Source organism: Staurois parvus, unplaced genomic scaffold, assembly GCF_062004578.1.
Source record: "Staurois parvus isolate SC_StPar_1 unplaced genomic scaffold, SC_StPar_1.0 ptg000155l, whole genome shotgun sequence".
NCBI classification, from domain to species: Eukaryota; Metazoa; Chordata; class Amphibia; order Anura; family Ranidae; genus Staurois; species Staurois parvus.
Genome location: NW_028317951.1, coordinates 15,089,404 through 15,109,176, shown reverse-complemented (window position 1 = coordinate 15,109,176; position 19,773 = coordinate 15,089,404). Strand labels below are relative to the sequence as shown.

At 43.2% G+C, this 19,773-nt stretch overlaps 1 protein-coding gene across 1 annotated transcript in view; it reads right to left on the bottom strand.

Moving 5' to 3' along the window:
• SKIL (SKI like proto-oncogene) overlaps positions 1-9,610 on the bottom strand; it is a 79,394-nt gene extending 69,784 nt beyond the window's left edge. The window contains exons 1-2 of the mRNA XM_089675489.1: positions 9,491-9,610; positions 6,106-7,733 (exon numbers count right to left, since the gene is read on the bottom strand). Of these exons, the coding sequence (XP_089531615.1) occupies positions 6,106-7,155 (1,050 nt within the window). The 5' untranslated portion in view covers positions 7,156-7,733; positions 9,491-9,610. The remainder of the gene's footprint in view (positions 1-6,105; positions 7,734-9,490) is intronic.
• Between the last annotated feature and the right edge of the window lie 10,163 nt (positions 9,611-19,773).

Genomic DNA, 19,773 nt, shown 5'->3' with positions numbered 1-19,773 from the left:
AAATATATAATGTTTTGGTTTCAGGTTTTATGTAATCTTCAGGCCTAAAATAATTTTTTAAACGAGTGCAAAAAATATAAAAACGGCTCTGGCAGCAAAAGGGTTAAAGGATAAGTTCAACTTCAGGAACATGTTCCATGTTCTACCTGTTTTTAGGGTGGAACTTGTAACATATTCTCACTCCTACAGTGGCTTAGCGATCCGAGCCCTCTGTGTGATAACAGTACAGATAGAAGTTCCCTGTACCAGCTGTCACTTTTTGAAAGAAAGTACAGCCGTGTGGGGCTCCGAATCGACTACAAAAACTAACATCCTTTGTAGATGTCGGCTTGCAGTTCCCAACGAACAACCACTGCGCTGTTGACGCTCTGGTAGTTCACCGATTAGTCCTGTCAATGTGAAATTGCCTGCCCGTATGATGTACAAACAGATTACACTGACAGTCTGCAGGAGCCATGCATTGCACCTGCGATCTGCTGATCTAAATTTATATATATATATATATATATATATATATATATATATATATATATATAAACTAACCTGCACAAAAAGTGCATTTAATATTTTATTTTTAAAGGTGAAGATATGCTTTAACAGAGCAGACACAGGAGCTTGATTTGGCTGCTCAGCATGAGCTTGTACTGAGCACCCAAGTACTTCTGGGTGCAAGGGTAACCTGAAGGAATAAAGTATTTTTTTCTCATTGGAGCCGGCGCCTTATTTACTTGCTCAGCAGATGTGGTTCTGCTGAGCGTTGAGAAAGCCCAGCACTCTCCATCCTAAAAAGCACCCAGTCAGTGTTCGTCACACTGCAAGGTCTCTCTGCTCCCTGCTACTCCCCGAGTGCAGTGCTGGAGACAGGCAGGGAGGTGAGGAGGAGATAAATAGTGTAATGGTAAAAATATTAAAAGTTTAAAGCGGTAGTAAACCGCAAAAAAAAATTCTAAATTCTAAATCTCCCTGCAAGCTAAGAGGATAATGTGCCAGTATGCATTGCATACTAGCACATTATGAATGACTTACCCAAGAACGAAGCCCTCCAACGGAGCGCTGTCATGGCTTCCCAAGGTTTCCATCTTCACCCGGTATTCCTTCTGGGTTCGCGAGTTACGGCCATCTGACTGGCCGGGCCGCGATGTTGTCACTCCCGTGCATGCGCGGAGGAAGTTTCAGCCACGGCACGGCTCTCTCAATGTGTGTCACTGTTTAGGAGATATTTACAGTACCTACAGGTAAGCCTTATTAAAGGCTTAGCTGAAGGTAAAATATAAAAAAAGGAGTTTGCTTACACTTTAAGTCGCCATAAAGCCCCTTTCATGTTTAAAAACCCCAGACATTCCTAAAAGCACCTCATATTTAAATGTGGTTTTGATTAAAATTAGTTTATTTATCAGGACAAATGGATTGTCATCAGGGACAAGTAGATTGGGACCCTGATTTAGTCCCTTGGACAAGAAGCCTGGATACTGAAAGGAGAAGCGGCACAGTGATAAGCCCATGTCTGTCACTTTGATTTCTTCTCCCATCAGCATGCTCATTGTCAGCACATGATTGGCTCCTTTTACTACTGCTTCCTCTAATTCTCCAGTCCTTCTATACAGGGACTAGAAAATACTGAAACAAAATCAAATTCAAGAATTCATACTGCTTGCGTTTTAAAAACATATTTTAATAGTGTATTCATGAATACAGTGCTGCTTAATATCTGCTATGATTTCAGCTTGAAAATAACACTTATAAAAATAGATGATTGATAGATATATATATGCATGCAGGTTCATACAAATCTAAGCACATACATTTTATTTTGGTAAACATATATGCAATAGGTGATGTTTTGTGCTCATGTCACATTTATTTTCAGATATACTCAATTTAAAGAACATGCTACCCTTCTAAATATTTACACTTTTATTAGTCTTCCTGATTACAGATCTACATCGGGAGCTTTTTGTACAAATATTGCTTGAGCTCAACAAATAAATCTCTGACAAGCTTCAATCTGTATGGAGCACCTTGGACAGCTAAATCCATCATGATTAGTAATGAAATCTTAAGAGGTTAACTAACATAATACAGACATTGATCTGGTTTGTTCAGATGACAAGCAGAACATTGTCAACAAACAGGTTAAAAGAGATGTCTCACATGTGTGAAATGCATTGGGTAGCATGCAAAAAACCACGAAGGCCAATAAGTGGGCAATTTCTGCTGCTTTACACAACCATGAAAATCAATCTTACAAAACAATAAAATGTACAATTGTGAATTATAAACCAAGACACAATTAACAGAAAAAGAAAAAAAAAGCAAAATGTTAGTTTTTTTTTTTTAATAGAAAATTATTTTAGTTGGGCTGATTTCATTTTTTGGAGATGTAACAAAACGGAAATATTTCTGCATTTATAATTTATATAGACAGTGTGTAAGGTGCTAAAAGAATCCAACAGCCACGTAATGATATTTGGGATAAAATTCCAAGTCTAGGGGCAAGCAGATGCCCATTGACCATTACTGGCGTGCAGGCTGGAAAGTAAATAAATAATAATTTAAATAAAAACCCTGTCATGGTTGTTACAGTTTATACATGAGCTAAGCAATGCCACAAGAATTTACCTGGACCATGGACTGAGAGCAGTCAAATCATGCATGTGTGTCAACAAAGTGCCCTCGTCCATCCATGAACGCCTTAACAATGGCATTGTCACCAATATCAGTGGGTCAATTCCAGATAAACTAGAAAACACAGTCACAAGATGTCAGTAGATACTGAGCCTTTGCTTGTGCAGGGTCAGTGTGTGCCAAATCTTGCTGTAAGTATTAATATTCCATCATGGACTCTTCTTGCACTTTAGGTCACTGTGCTGTCATACAGAGTCCTTACAAAGTGCCTGCTATCACTGCGTATGTTCGAGTGCTCACAGAACCTATTAAAATGTTGTCTATTTTATGACAATAAGGGCCCATTCACACCATATGCATCGAGTTGTGCAAAGCAGCCTTGCCCAACACAGTCCCAAAACACCGACAAAGCAATGTGCCCTGAGCCCTAAGAGTTCAGTTCATACCACTGCGATGCAGTGAAAAGCGCTGAAAAAAAAAAAAGCAGGACACAACACCACATTGCAATCCACTGTGAATAAAGATGAATGAATCCACACTTTGTGACATTTCAATAAAGTTGAAAAATAAAAGAAAGAAAAAAGTAAACACTGCAATGTCAATAAAGTTATAAAAATAACAAAAGTAAAACACTGCAATGTATCATTACAACACACTAGAAGCACACACTAGCACCCATGGTATAATGCAGCCACTGGTGTGAATGAGCAAGTAGGGCACGATCCTCCATAAGTTTTTGAGGTTCTATAACAAACAACAGGCTTAACACCAAATAAAATCAAATGCCAGGTCCCTAACAAGTACTCCGTACCAAAATTCCTACAAAAAACCTGGATGAGGATTAATAAACACACATGACTGCTTTCGCACTATTGCTTAGTTTAGATGCTCTCAGCAACCAATAGCTTCACTTGAAGCCCCACTCAGGGCACAAATGGCCCCTCTTGTTCCCCTTCTAACCCATCCTGCAATGTTATACAGGTTCCTCACTGATGCTGTGTTTGGGTGTGGGGAACATCTAAGCCAAACCCCACAGATTGTCCATCAACCTCATCTTGCACTGATGACTCCTCTTCAAAAACCTAAGAGCACCCCACCCCACTTTACAGCTGATAGAAGTGCCTGTGTCACATTGGCAGTGACATGAACACTCAAAGAAGAATCCCCATGGATACAAACAAAAAGGGAAGACTCTGTACAGGAGGATCATGTGACTGCGGCTTTAAGTAAGTAAAATGGGCATTTAGATAGGGTTATTCTTCCTGAGAGCAATCAGTTAGAAAAGGTGGGAGATTTAGGAAGGTTCATAGTATTTGAAACTCACTGACCTGCTTAGTTAAAGCGGACCTTCACCCTCGTTTACTACTTCCCTGCACTCCACTCAACAGGTATCGCTCTGCTTTTTTTTTGTCCTTTTTTTTTTTTTCTTTAAATTAAAGGCCAGCCCTGCCTCCCCATGCACATCTTTCGCCTAAGGCTAATGAAGTGCACACTGCACACTGTGCTTCTTGGGATACGCATGTGACATATCCCAGGAGGGATAGCCTTCCATAAAGGAAAGGAGGGGGGGCTGGGCCTATCGGCGCGTCATCGGCTAGCCCGCTGAACCATGAAGAACTGGCATGCCTCTCAATGACGTCAGAAAGAACATGGCGGTGAGGAGCATAGCTGTGGCTGGGCAGGAAAAGATCTCAGCAGGACAACACTGGATCTGCTGGATGGGTGAGTATCTGAAAATACCACCTTAAGGTGAGTGGGGCTGAAAAAAACAAACAAACAACAAAAAACCCAAAAAAAAAAAAAAAGGAGGTGGATCGGGTGCAAATCCGTTTTAATGCTCCCAAATTCTTCCTTCTGTGTCCAAGAGGCCTGCCAATCCTGGGCACACACCACAGAGTATAGTTGCCTCAATTTTCCTGACAAGGCGTTCTTTACCAAGAAATCAACATCCTCTACTTCTGGGTCACGTCTCACCTACCACTAACCTCTTCTCCAATAAGAACCACCAAGAGGCTATTAAATGGAAAATGTAAAAAAAAAAGGCACACTTCAAGAATCAATCAACCAAAGTACTGAGAAAGCATGGCATTTTTAATTAGAAAGATACATATCCATTGATATGAGCAAAAAATACAACTAACAAGCTAGCTTCCACAAGCACCTGACTTGACCTGACCTGGAAACGTAAATGTAATATACCGCAGTTTACCAGTCCTTGAATGTGCTGGCTGCTTTAGTTTCCTTTCACAAGGCTTTTTTCTCCCTTCTTTTTACCTACTGATCTCAGCAGTAGCTGACGTCCTGTTCTAGGTGATAATCACATACTAGATTCTGTGGGAGGATCAGGCTTGTCACCCTAGGCTGCTCTAAATCTGTGGGAGGAGCAGGCTTGTCACCCTAGGCTGCTCTCCTGATTTGGACTATACACACCTACCCCTCTTCATTACATGGTCGGGGGGTTGCAGTTTAAAGGAAAGCAGCTTTGAAAGCTGATAACACTGTTTGAGATTTTAGGTCAGTAGACAGGAAGTTACTAAGACACTGAACAGTGTGAATGCAGGAATCTCCACTGCCGACTATTATATTCTGATATCCTGCTCCCACGGCTGTTAGAAACCCAAACAGTGGCTTCACCTGGATGGATACTACCACTGTTCAGTTTACAAATTTCAAAGGGTGTCAGGCCAAAGGGTGCCAACAGGCCATCAGGAACTGCACAAATTTCACTGTGTATGGCCAAGCTTTATTCCACCAGCACAGGGGGTGGTCCTCTTATTTCTGCAGCATCACTAGTCTGAGGGCTTCACTTGTATTACTGTAATACACAGTATACACATTAGTGAGAGTTGTTAGGAAAGAAGAAAGATTATATTGGTTACTAAAGCACTACTAGATGTCTACGGGCTTATTTAGGTTAGGTTCACACTACAGCTGTCTCTGAAAAGTGGTCCACCGTGGTTTGCTTTTCAGAGGGCAGCTATTCAGTGGCTTCTAGATGCTGATGAGGTGATCTGCTACCTCCTAAATGCCAGTTTTTACTTTTTGTCAAATTGCAATTTCAAAAGAAATGAATGTGGTGTGATTGCAAGCCAAGCAATCAACTTGTGCTTGTGGCATGCTCCAACTGACACGAAAAGGTGAGTTTGACTTCCAATGGGTGAACTTGACAATCCGCATTAAATCTGGCATTGCATGTGTATAGTCCCATCCAGCTGTAAGCAATATTCTAGGTGGGAGGCCTGGGGCAGCTCAACCACCTGTTTTCTTGTCCCCTGGCCAACCATGTGAAAGAGGCCTTAAAATGAACAGATTTAGAAGACTTATAATTTGAGCAACTCCATCAACCATTTCACATACAATTCAGCGTTCAGTATTAACATCCTACTAAAATATTACAAGCACATTAACGTACATTGAGCTTGTTTTGTGAAAATCAGCTTTTTACTGAGAATATCGAAACATGGACAAACTATAACTTACTTTGGGTTGGAGTCTCTTGGGTTGGTTCTTCTTCCTGAACTTCTCCTTCATTTCCTCTAAAAGACCTTTCATTTTTTTGCCATCAGGAGTGTTCAGATATTTTGGGCTCAAATGAAGATAACAATGCCACTTGGCAGAATCAAAGCCCCAATGGCAGGTCCTCTTATCTGGTGATCGGTGAGAGTGCATGACAAAGGTCTGCGTTGAAAACATCCCATAGCACTCCAAACACTGAATGCAAAGGGCGTCCGGTTGGGTGTAAAGTTGAGGTGCAAATAAACCCTGGCACTTTCCTAAACAATCGTGTTCAACTTCAAAGGCACTACCTGTTTCCTTTAACTGAGCCAAAGAGTTTTTTGCAGGCAGCAAGCTGCCATTTTGTGGGAAAGTATGCGGCCGCAGAAGAGCATTGCATAGTCTCTGAGCGTCTGTCAAAGTGATCAGTCCACAGGACGGAGCGTTGAATGGAAGAATCCCCAAAACCTTTAAAATGTGAAGCTGGTCTGATGTACAACGCGAGCAGTATATGTACATTTCATCGCACACAATATTAATCTGCTGGAGTGAGAAATCCCGCAGTACAGAGTTCAAGACTTGGGGCAGGCACAGTCTCTTTTCGCCTCCCACCATGAAACATGAAATTGATTCTCCCTCTAGTTCAGTCTGACTAAGCTCTGTTGAACTGTCCGATGGAATAAGAAGCGGCCCAGGGTGAATTTGCGGGGATGGGAGAGGCAAGAACACTGTTGGTGACATGTTTTCTTGTGAAAAACGGGCAGAGAAGGCAGCAGGCCCTCCCAATGAACTCCGGCTGCTTAAATTGAACTGTGCCAATGTGTGCTTGAGTCCCGGGTTCAGCTCAGAAGACCCACTAAGCGGTACACTACTCGGCTTCACAATGCTCTCTTTGTTCTCCTCTCCAGCTGTCTCTTTATACTCATCCACTTCCATTTTGATTGCAATAACCTTGTTTCCAACATTAGGAACATCTAAGTTAACTTCGCTTTCTTTAGCCAGTTTCTTTAAAGGGGGACTTCCATCCTCCCCCATATTTGCACTTTGTCCAAATATCAAAATTCCAATTTTGAAGCGGATTACTTTTTACGCATTAAAAGCTGCCATTATATCAAAATGAAATGTCATTACCAAAATGCTAGCAAGAACATGTATGCTACATAACAGATTCCTACACATATGTAATCAAACCTTTCTTCACTTAAAAAAAATTGCATATATTTAAGGGCCTTCCAAAAATGAACTGGTGAGTCTTAAAAAAAAAAAGAGTTAAGATACCTTCAACTAGCTGAGAGTGCAATGTGCAAGACACTGTAAAAGATGTCCATGTCATGAACTATTTACAATACTCCCACCCATGAAAAATGGTTTACTTTCTCTTTTTTTGGTCACAATCTATGTTACAAAATTGCATCCAGGTTATGGCAATAGTAAAAAAAAAAAAAAAAGAGCAAAATGTAGCCAGCTGATGAAACCAAGATCTAATGGCGACAGTGTTTTGAGCGATGAGTTATCTAGGAACCAGTTAACGTGAGTTATATCTAAACATATATCCAGGAACGATCAGCCTTCTGCCTTTGCTGGTGCGTTATTTCAATAAGCCATCTCCTCATCTAGAAAAGAAGAAAAGCATAGATGTTCTTTAACACAGTCAAGGTCAAATTCTTAAAAATGTACATGGGCTTATCACCTTTTCACAAATGATTACATTCCACACAAAAAAAAAATCTCCCATTTGGACATGCTGCCCTGCAATATAGGTTAGGGCTTGGAATCCAGGAAAACGGGGGCTTGGAACAGAAGGTCATCCCGATTATCCTTTGTGCTGGCTTTTTAAATGATCTCAGGCATATCAATCGCTATGCCAAGCCTTGCTTGCTCTAATCTAAAAAGCCATGCTCCAGATCACTGGAGGTGCTGCAAGCTGGATTTCAAACACATAATAAAGACCCGTTTAATGACAAATGGTGAAACGTGACTGCAAGCCTAAACACATGAAAAAGACCTGACTGAACCCAATAAGTGGGAGAGGGTGTGGGGGGGGGGGGGGGGTAGAAAGGAAGAGAAATCTCCCCGAAGACTGTCATGTGATAATCCTTATGTAGTCAGTTTACAGTTCACTGCAGTCCAGCAGGAGGCTGAGAACTCGCCTAGAGATGCTGATGGCAGGACCCCGGGAAGGAGCTTCCCCCATCCTTCCCTGACTGTGCAACTGTAAACATCGCCCTGTGCTATGCTAGCCCCCCCCCAGGCGTTTAACCCTTCTGCGCCACCACTTCTACACCAATCAGGAACAGGATTGACAGGGATGGATTTTCCTTGTCCCTTGCTGGGTTAGAAGTAGCTATAAATAATTTTAAAAAAAAAAATTCCAAAAATACAAATAATGACACCGTGCCATAAAAACACAATAATGCTATAATGTCAAATAATAATAAAAATAACAACAATAATACCACAATAAAGAAAACCCCTCAATAATGATAGCGACACATGTGCTGAATGAATGGTGATAATTTGCCGAAGCAGCACGCTACATGTGCGCGGTTTATCCACAGGCTTATCTAGGGAACAAGAATGCAGCGACTACAAATTGGACAGCTTATCGTCGTGTGCGATCCAGATATTCAGACATACTCCAGTGACAGGGCAAAGTTAAAGGGAATGTAAAGAGAGGAGAAGCGTGGATGTCAATGGGAAGGGTACAAACAATAGACCCGAAATTAAACGCGCCCTGTGCTGCGATTTGCCTTGATGTACGATACTGGGAGACGTGTGCCGAGGCTGACAGTGCTCTCTGCTCACATTATAGTGTCATTAATAAAGCAGAGAGGAAACAATGGGCTAGGGAATTCCCATGGCATCCAGGCATTTAATTCCAGCAGCAAATCAATGACTGATGGCTGAAAGTCTAATGTGATGGGTGTCACAACAAAGAACGGCCAATCGCTGACCACTCAGTGGTCACACACATACACTTCTTCCACGCTGTACTGCGCTACAGCCCCTGGCAGCAGCATTACGGTGATCCTGTGTGATCAGAGTGCTGAGCCTGTCCAGAAAACCCCAGCACTGCATTGTAGGGGCAGTGACATGCCAGCCTGAGCCCAGTAAATGCCATCAGCTGGGCACACACAGGGGCAGCCCCTTCCTAGACTGGTATAGAGGAATCCTGGCATCCTGTGTGCCCCCCCTGCATGGCCCTCCACCCTCTCACCATAGACTGCCTTGTTACCTGCTGTCCAGGTGTCCCAGCACTGACAGACAAGGCAAGCACACTGAACTGTCCCGCTGTCACCTCCCGGGATCCCCTACTGCATTGCCAGCCTGGGTGCCACTCAGTGCCTAGGGGGCGATGATCAGCTGTTACCTTGGCATCTCTGGTCACTCCGCTCCTGCCTGGGTGCCATCGCTTCTCTGGCTCGATGTCAGCCTGTCTCTGCCCCCCTCCCCAGTCTACGGCCCGTGACGTCACCACTGCACACGAGCCGCCTCCCTCCTGCCGTCTGTCGGCTCAGTCTGCGGAGCGCAGGAAGCGGTGACGTCGCTGGGAGGGGGAGGAGCGGGGGCGAGGAGGGTGATGAGAGGGGCAGACGCGCTTGTCACGTGACGCGTGTGTGTCTCTGTGTGTTGGTGGAGGTGCTGAGAGCACACGCTGAGTGTGGGAGGATGGCGAGATCTATACTAACCCCACCAATCACAAGTGCCAGACTGGGGGCATCCATTCCATAACAGACAGGTCACGGCCACCAGCTCATGACTGGAACCTGCTCTCATGCACGATGTCTGCAGACGTCCCTGATATTCACAAAGACTCAGCAGACAGCTGTCACATGGTAGTGCAACCAATGGGGAGACATGACAGGTTCATAGGATTGTGCACCCTGAACACATTATACACCATTATGGCCTTTATTGGTTTCATAGAAAAGTCACGGAAATGGAGGAACGGAAAAGCAACGCAAAAAATGGCACCATGTAGAGAAGAATGATAAATGGGGTCCAACCCCACCTAGGGTTGCCACCTCATCCCTTTAAAACTGAACACATTAATTACACAGGTTCTGGGGCTAATTTAATACAGATACGGTATTAACAGCTTCCCGACCGCCCTATAGCAGAAATTATTATTATTATTATACAGGATTTATATAGTGCCAAGTTTGCTCAGCGCTTTACAATATAACGGGAGACAATACAGCAACAATACAGTTCAATACAAGAGGGTTAGGCGGGCCTGATCCTTGGAGCTTACAATCCAGGAGAAATACTGTTACAGGGCCATGCCGGGTGTGCAAAATCACACGCATATATATATATGTGTGATTTTGCATTTATGGGTGGGGGGGACGCATGCGGCTGTCAATCACCGGATCCTGGCCATTGATTACTCGCCGGCACCCGGTGATTTCCGATGGGGAGGAGAGCTGTTTTGTTTACTAACAGTTCTCCCTATCAGTTCGGGCACACTGCTTTGGATGGCTGTGCACAACACAGCCATCCAAAGCAGTGTGCTTGCAGTGAAGGACACTGACATGGCCCCCTACTAAAACACTCCCAGCACACAGTGCACACAGTGCCCCTCATGTTAACCCGTTCCTGCCCAGTACCATTAGTACAGTATCAATGCTTTTTTTTTTAGCACTGATCGCTGTATTGGTGACACTGGGGATGTCAGTGACACCAAGTCAGTTCCCCCCAGTGTCAGAATGCCTGCCGAAGTCCCGCTATAAGTCGCTGATCGCTGCCATTACTAGTAAAAATTAAAAAATCCCAGTATATATACCGCCATTTGTAAATGCTATAACTTTTACGTGAACCAATTAATTTACATGTATTGGTATTTTTTTTAGCTAAGACATGTAGCAGAATACATTTTGGCGTAAATTTATGACGAAATTAGATTTTTAAAAAATTTTTACTGGACATGTTTAATGCAAAAACTCAAAAATATAGTTTTTTTTCTCAAAATTGTTGGACTTTTTTTCTCATAGCTCCAAAAATAAAAAACGCACAGGCGATCAAATACCACCAAAAGAAAGCTGTATTTGTAGGAAAAAAAGGACGTAAATTTCATTTGGGTGCAGCGTTGCATGACCGCGCAATTGTCCGTTAAAATAGCGCAGCGCTGTAATGCAAAAAATGGCCCGGTCAGGTAAATCCTCTGGAGGGCAAGTGGTTATAAACTCTGTTTATTAACCCCTTGACGCCGAGTGGCCGCATATTTGCGTGCAATTATAAAATACACATGTGCTGAATGTGCGTGCCCTGCGCGCTCCCAGCACATATGTCCACGACTCCCGGAAAGGTCTCCCCTTTCGATCGGGACCTTTTCCGGTCATGTGACCGCCGTGACAGCGAATCATGGCGGTCACATGACCCTAAAACCTCGCCCCGCCTCCCGGCTTCTGAAACTCTTAAAGGGCCGGGAGGCGCTGGCGCCAAGAGGTTAATTGTACCAACAGGTAAGCATGTGCAGGAGTGACGTCATCACGGTCTGGCCTGTCAGAAGGCTGGAGCTCGAAAACCGGAAGGAAGATGAAGATGGAATTTTTGAGTGTAAGTCCCCAAAGTCACACCGTCTGTGTTCAGGAGCACGCACCCACACAGATGTCAGACTGGGAGCAGCAGCTGAGTCCATGCAGCGACTGCATTCCAACTGCCAATAATGAAACTAGAAAGCAAAACATTGAATGCGCGAATGTATCATGGAAATGCAGCACTGAGGAAATCTAGATACTGGAGAATCTAGATACAGGAGAATTAAAATACAATAAAAGTGCGCAAGCCAACGTGAGACTAAAAAACCTAAAACCTTTATATGACTTAATATACTTTATGCATATAATGTGCCTCCCTCAATGTAGTCACAAACATTCCCCAAATTGTGAATATATCAGACAGTGTTTGCATGTAGAAAATATTCATCCAAAATGTGAAAAATAAAAGGTAAAGTCCACACCCGTGTCCACAAAAAGCCAAAAGGACAACTAAAACATAACATGAAACTTGTATACTGAAGTTAAAAGAGAACTATAGACTTTGGAAAAAAAACATTTATACTCATCTAGGTGTATGTAGCATCTATCCAATGCTGCATCTGTACCCAGCTGGCTCTGCACTGAGAACTGAGCAATCAAAAAATGCGATCTCTCAGTTCTCCCCCTCCTCTCTGAGCAGAGACTGTCAATCTCTGGCTCTCTGCTTTGCATCTCCCTCCCCACAGTGCTCACTGGAGCACTGGGCTGTGGAGGGGGGGATGGGAGGAGCTGGCTCAGGCTCTCTGCGGATTGCCTGTCCAGCCTTCTGGGTGGATCCTGCCCATATGACCAGGATCTTTTCATAGATTGGACCAGCTAAGTGACGTTAGCCAACAGGAAGTTTAAGCCTGCTGTTGGCTAAAAACAGGTCACAGGAGTGCAGAATGAACTGCACTCCTGTCACCTACAGGAGAAATAAAACCGAAAAAGCTTTCGCTATACTTCATTAAATATTCAATGCTCCCAAAGCTCCAGATCACCAAAAGTGCCAACATCTTACCTGAAAAACCTGATCTCCATGCTAAAGAGAGATTATTATTATTATACAGGATTTATATAGCGCCAACAGTTTGCTCAGCGTTCTAATATATAAAGGGAGACAATACAGCAACAATACAGGTACTTACAAAGGTCACAAACCTAAAAGCAAAGAATGTCACGCCATTGTACACTAGTGGACATAAATTACGTCAAAGGCCATAAGCCCAACACCTACATGTTTTGTCTGCAATAGGACATTCTCAGGGGACATAATGAGACTGCCTGTTCAAGGATGCGTGGATCTTATGTGGGCACAGGTGTACACACAAGCGGAACTGCACTGCATCTGAGCACCACAAACTGAAAACACTATTTAATTCTTTTTTAATATTTAAAGCAAACTCACCTATCCACCCATGTCTCCATGCTTTGTTTCATTGAGAAATACCTTTGAAAAACACCCCCTATCATTTCTGATTGCAGCCATCTTGAGCAAGGGCAAATAATTCATATAGTATTTGCTTCCTGAAATCCATCTGCCCTTAGCTCAAATATGCAGATAGGAGGGTGTTCTTAGCTGAGAAAGTCCCTCCTCCCCTTTTAAAGACTCCATGGATGTATGACATAATTTTGGCCTAGGCCAGAAACCAGGAAGCAACTGAAGAAATTGAAAGAAAATGTAAATATGATAAGCTTTACTATCTATTTAATAATGCTAGCAGCAGGAAGATTAAACATAGTTAATGGTGATTTAGAGAGTGAAGTTCTGCTTTAAGTACACCCCTGGAAACAAGACCTTATTATAAATTTTAAAGTGGTTATAAATGTGCAAGGTTTTTTACCTCCATGCATTCTATGTATGAAGGTAAAAAAACTTTCTTTGTGCAGCATCCCCCCCTAATACTCACCTAAGCCCCCTCTTGATCCAGTAGATTTTCGACTATCCTGGGACTCCCTCTCCTTATTGGCTGAGACAGCAGCAGGGCAAGGGTCTCAGAGATTAGACCGCTATTTTCCCTCCTGTGGCACCCTGTAGTGCATGGATGTCAAACTAGCGGCCCTCCAGCTGTTGCCAAACTACAAGTCCCATTAGACATTGCAAGACTGACAGTTACAAGCATGGCTCCCAAAGGCAGAGGCATGATGGGACTTGTAGTTTCACAGCAGCTGGAGGGCCACCAGTTTGACACCCCTGCTCTAGTGTGTTTTTATGGTTAGTGTAGGTAAATTTATTGTGTATGCCTCATGGTAACTGTGTGAGTCTGTAATTAGGTTGGGCTACTTCAGGTCAGGCTGGATAACTTACCAGGTTGGGACTCTATTGTCTCCACCTGGTTCTGGAGGACCATGGAAGCTTCCAGAAGCCAGTGGGTTGAAGGGGTGGAGACCTAAATCTGCATGTTTATGGAAGTCTAACCAATCCCAGGTTTGGAGGCCCTGGTAGAGTGGTGAGGCCAACACATAAATATGGCAGAGGAGTTGGGTGGAAGATGAAGTACTGAGGAGGTTGTTGGTGGCCTGGAAGGGGTCCCCTAGATCTAGGAGGGGGTGGCTGCCAGGCTGGGCTCAGACTGGCCCAGGAGGATCCATTCAGCATCATGGTATGAACATAATCAGTGGGAGCAAGGAGAACAGAGTAAGTACATTAGCACACCCTGGGATTCACAAGGGGAGAGAGTGAGACTACCACATGTAGCAAGCATTCAAATGACAGCACTGTGCTTAATCCTTTATCCTTGTCCTGGGAGATCTTCAGAGCAGCCAGAAGGGCTGGTAGTGTCTGCAGGCTTTGGAGCTTGGAGCAGTTCTACAGGAGAGAGGAGTTATCTCTGCATGTAGTTTGCGAAAATCTAAGCTAACTTTCAGAGGGGCTGAGAGTCCCTAGTCTGTAAGGAGCTTTTGCTACTGATCTGCAAAGACTGACCGCACTCAAGGTGAAGAATAGTCTAGGATCTTTTTCTGTAAATAGGAAGGAATTTGTCCCTTTGGATTTATTCAATCAAGTTGGGCATCTCATAATGGTACTACTATCTAAGTTATTTCCTCTAATAACATAACCAAACCAAGCTCATGAACTGTTCGCTGACTGTGGATGCAAGTGTTGGAAATGCGCGTTGCCTGGCTGTGTGGAGCAGAAACACAGCGGCCCTCAAGAGGGTATCTCTACACTCCAAATAATGGACCACCAACCCAGTGGACAGCTGAATACCCACTCTGGTTGTTGAAATCCCGCGATCTGCCCAGCAACAGCACTCCTGCCCACTAGCTCCAGTGTAGTACCTGAAAGAAAGAAGCCAAGGGATTTCATAAAAAATAAACAAGTCATATACAATAACGGGATGTAATCAGTGCATTGACTAATAAATGACTTAAAAGAAGGTGACAGAGTGACAATCCCTGGGGGCCACTTCCCCATTCTTTCTGTGGCCCCAATGTGATGTCAGTAAGGTGTTTATGAGTCAGGTGAAAAAAATCTGTTGCCAGCACAACTCAGTCTTCTGCATTGCTGACATTCATTCCGCATTTCATACAGCAAAGTGCAATGTTTCTGAACCCCCAGGGGTTCCTTCATCATGTATCATGTCACTTTGCTGTATGGCATGCTGAATGAACGTCAATATTGCTGAGGATTGAGGGTGCTGGGTTTTTGTTTAGTTTTTCATTTAATTGCTGTGGCGCCATCCAGCACTGTGCACCTGGCTGTATATTGGTCCAATGTGTACATGAATGTCACAACTCCGAAATGTTACAAGCATCTCTCCTGTCAAGTGGCAGAGATTTACAGGCAGAGACCTTATTTGGAGACGTTGGAAGAGTAATGGAAACATCAAATATCAGTTTCAGATAAAACCAAAAAACAAACATCTATTATATTGCAGCTTACCTATTCTTAAATTTGATGACTTCATTAGATATCTTCTTTTTTTTTTTAAGCAAACTAAAGCTAAATCCTTTTTTAGCCAAGGAAGATACCATCTTAGACTCTGTTTAATCTGTAACTGTCATGATGCAGCACACATGATCAGTTATGATATCAGCTATTTAATGAATTGACAGTTTGGTTGAGAGCACAAGCAAATGTGACAGCAATCCCAGCATGCCTGGAATTTAACTGATTTTTAAACTGTTAAAACAGAACTAAACCCTCTTATCTTTTTTTCATCCAAGGAATATGCCATCTCAGTCTGATCTGCAACTGCCATGGTGCTGCACATGTGATCAGCTTTGACACCAGACATTTGATGGTTTGACAGTTTGGTTAAGAGCACAAGCAAATGTGACAGTTACATTCCCAACACATGCTGGGAATGTAACTGGTTTTTTAAAACTAGTTTGCCTTTAAATTGATGGGTTTAGTTCAGCTTTAAGCTTGTCATCCTTTATTTTCACCCGGTGATCCAGCCAGAAAGTCCTGGTTCACACTGGATGCGACTTGGCATGTGATTTGCATGCCCTGCAACTTGCAAATTGCATGCCAAGTCGCACCCTATTGTCTACAATTGGAGTGGTCATATCGGTGCGGTTCAGATTTGGTCGTAGCCACACCGATTTCAAAGTAGTACGTGCACTACTTTTGGTGTATCAGATGTCTTGCAAAGCGCACCTGAAATTGGCGGGTCCCCCGACTTTGAAATCGTGCGACTTCACTGTTAGTCGCACAATTTCAAAGTCGGGCTTGATGTGAACACAGGGTAAGTCTGTTATCTTTCAATTTCCTTTCATAGACCAAGCTGTTCAGACAAAGTGGCAGTTAGAGGATTGAGACAAACCATTTACCACAGACAATGATCAGCTTTTATTCATTTAGTTAAAAGCATTATTCTAAAAAGGTAAAAAAAAACTGTTACTGTAACTGCTTAAAAAGTGTTATCTGAAAGTTCAGCTTTAATTTGTTAGTCAAGTCTGTCTAAATTTGCCAGAGCATCTAAAGCTGGTTTTAAGCTGGCCATACACGATTAGAAAATCGTTCAAAAAAGTGGTCAATACGCACGATCGATTGACCTTCGAAATGTTAGTGGGCTAATCTTGGTTATTGAAATACAAGGTTTTATGGCAAAAGGACAAACTGTCATGTCGGATTTTAAGCCTAAATGAATAAACTCAGTAGCGGAATTGATCGAAAATAGTTAAAAAAATATACAGTGCATACGCATGTTAAAATGTAACCGATCTACGGAAAATGTACCATTTATGTTCTTATTGATCAATAATTTGTCAATAATTGTGGGACAAATAAACATACAATGATGGTGATATCACATGCACATTTGACAGACCCTTACAAATCCAACCGTTTATTTCGAATGGTTTTCTAACTGTGTATGGCCAGCATTACACCCACTTCTCCCCAAACTGACAATGCTGTTGACCAAGGGTAGAAAAATAGAAAAGTGATGGCAGAAAAATATCAAGTGGTCCATCAACTTTGCCCCCCCCCCCAAGTTTTTTTAATGAGTTACATTAAATTTGGGACACCACTCCAAATCATTGGATTCAGTTATACCAATCACCTCCATGGCCACAAGTGTATGAAATTAAGTACCTAGGCATGCAGACTGCTTCTACAAATATTTGTGAAAGGATGGGTTGCTCTCAGGAGCTCAGTGAATTCAAGCATGGTACTGTGATAGGTTGCCTTCTGTGCAATAAGTCCATCCGTGAAATTTCCTTGCTACTAAATATTCCACGGTCAACTCTCTGTGGCATTATAACAAAGTGGAAGCAACTGGGAGCAACAGAGACTCAGCCACGAAGTGGTAGGCCACATAAAATGACAGAGCGGGGTCAGAGCATGTTGAAGTGCACAGTGCGTAGAAGTCGCTAACTGTTTGCAGGGTGAGTAGCTAAAGACCTCCAAACTTAGAGAGCTTCACGGAATGGCATTCCATGGCCGAACAGCTACATCCAAGCCTTACATCACCAAGTGCAATGCAAAGCATAGGATACAGTGGTGTAAAGTATGCTGTTACTGGACTCTAGAGCAGTGGAAACGTGTTCTCTGAAGTGACAAATCACTCTTCTCTGTCTGGCAATCTGTTGGACGTGTCTGGGTTTGGCGGTTGCCAGGAGAACGGTACTTGTCTGACTGCATTGTGCCAAGTGTAATGTTTGGTGGAGGGGGGATTATGGTGTGGGGTTGTTTTTCCCGGGGCTTGTGTTGGCCCTTTAGTTCCAGTGAAGGGAACTCTTAAAGCGTCAGCATACCTAGACATTTTGGACAATTTCATGCTCCCAACTTTGTGGGAACAGTTTGGGGATGGCCCCTTCCTGTTCCAACAGGTGTGCGTACAAGTGCACAAAGCAAGGTCCATAAAGACATGGATGGGCGAGTTTGGAGTGGAAGAACTTTACTGGCCTGCACAACTCGGTAGAACACCTTTGGGATGAATTAAAGTGGAGATTGTAAAATAATGCATTCTATGATTAGTTTTAAACTTTCCTTCTGCTAGTTTGCAGTCATGTCCCTGTGTTGTGTTCCTGATCTTGGCTTCATATTAAAAATACTTCCCTCTTGAATTTTATTCACCCCTTGGGTGGTTCCATTGCTACTCCATTCTGAGTAGAGATACCCTATGGCTACACAGGAGGTTTGCCCTGCTGCGAATGGCAGCTGTAGGTATCTGCTGATTCCTGCTGCTGTTTTTGACACCTTAAAGCAGCTAGCTTTGGTCAATATATATAAACAGCCTGCACTCTAGTTCCCGGAGTACATAGAGGCATGTTCTCCCAGAACTGCGCCTTGTGCATGCCCCTTGGGGTGTGCAGCGGCATGATCTGTAATAGACTGTGTCCACCAGAGCACTAGACACCTTAGCTGCCATTGTGCTACATGCTGGGTGTCCAGTGCACTCCTGTACCTGTACCTATAAGAAGGGGTGGGCTCCCTCAGGTCCACCTGCCTTTGGTCTAACCATTAAATATATGTGTCTCTACTATGGGGGCTCTCAAAATTTGTAGACATAGGAACTACAGAATATCGGGGTGCCGTGACGAGGCTCTGTAACTTACACATGTATTTGCAAATGTGTGCTAACTAGTTAGACTAACTAACTGCTAGATAGGTTCATTTGGTTTGTTTCCAGGCAGGTCAGTTGAGCTGGGAATCTTTCTCTTTTGTTGTGTGACATGCGTCGCCCTTCCATGTGCTCCTTGCTTTGAAGGCCAGTTATAGACTGGGCAACATCCATTTTTTTTGTACTAATAACCAATTACAGTACTGGGCTGTACTCGGACAAAAGAGTTAACAAAAAAAAACAACAAAAAAAAGTATGCATTTTTAAAAAATGGGCAGACTCGATGCACCACTTGATCTTTTTCTGCCATCACTTTTCTGTGCTCTGTATATGAGCATTGTAAAGTTAACCTCTTGCCAACTGCATAATGCATATATGCAGTGGCTAGAAAAGTAGACTTTAACACCCAGCAGTCACATATATGCATGCATAGTGCATATATGAGGTTGTGTGCTGACAGTACGATCCCAGCACACCGACTGAGGTGTCAGCGACATTTCTCAGTTACGGCTTACAATCGGGAACCAGTGGGACAGACTCCCGATCATGTGACCATGTGAGTAGCCATATGATACCAAAGCTGTGTCCGCATTAAGGGATTAAATAATAGGAGAGTTTAATACTGCTTTAATATTCAGCAGTTAGAAATATAGTGTCCATGGACACTAGAGGGTGGTCAGTCATGTAGGAATAATCCTGGTGTCCTCCCACCTTCTCTCACCCCACACTCACATTAATTGTACAAATGGCTTAGCTGACAGTCCATGGTTATTCCTAAGGACAGGAGACATAGGAGGAGCAGAGAAGTGATGCTGCCTACTGCCTCTTATCTTTGAAGAGGAACAATAGGATCAGAATTTACCATTCAACCATCAACATTCTCCATGACAGCATATGGCCAGTAGGTATCTGATTCCCCTAAATTGGGAGCTTAACTTAATATGCTAAAAACAACTGTTTTGCTTATCAGAGTAAAGCTGGCCATAAATGGATCAAAATGTGGCCACTTCTGCAAGGCTTGTTAGAACATTTTTCTTGATCAGCCAGCTGTTCTGTGTATTTCTGACAGCGGACAGCCCCACATCCGAATACAATGTGCCAAGGGGGAGGATTCCTCT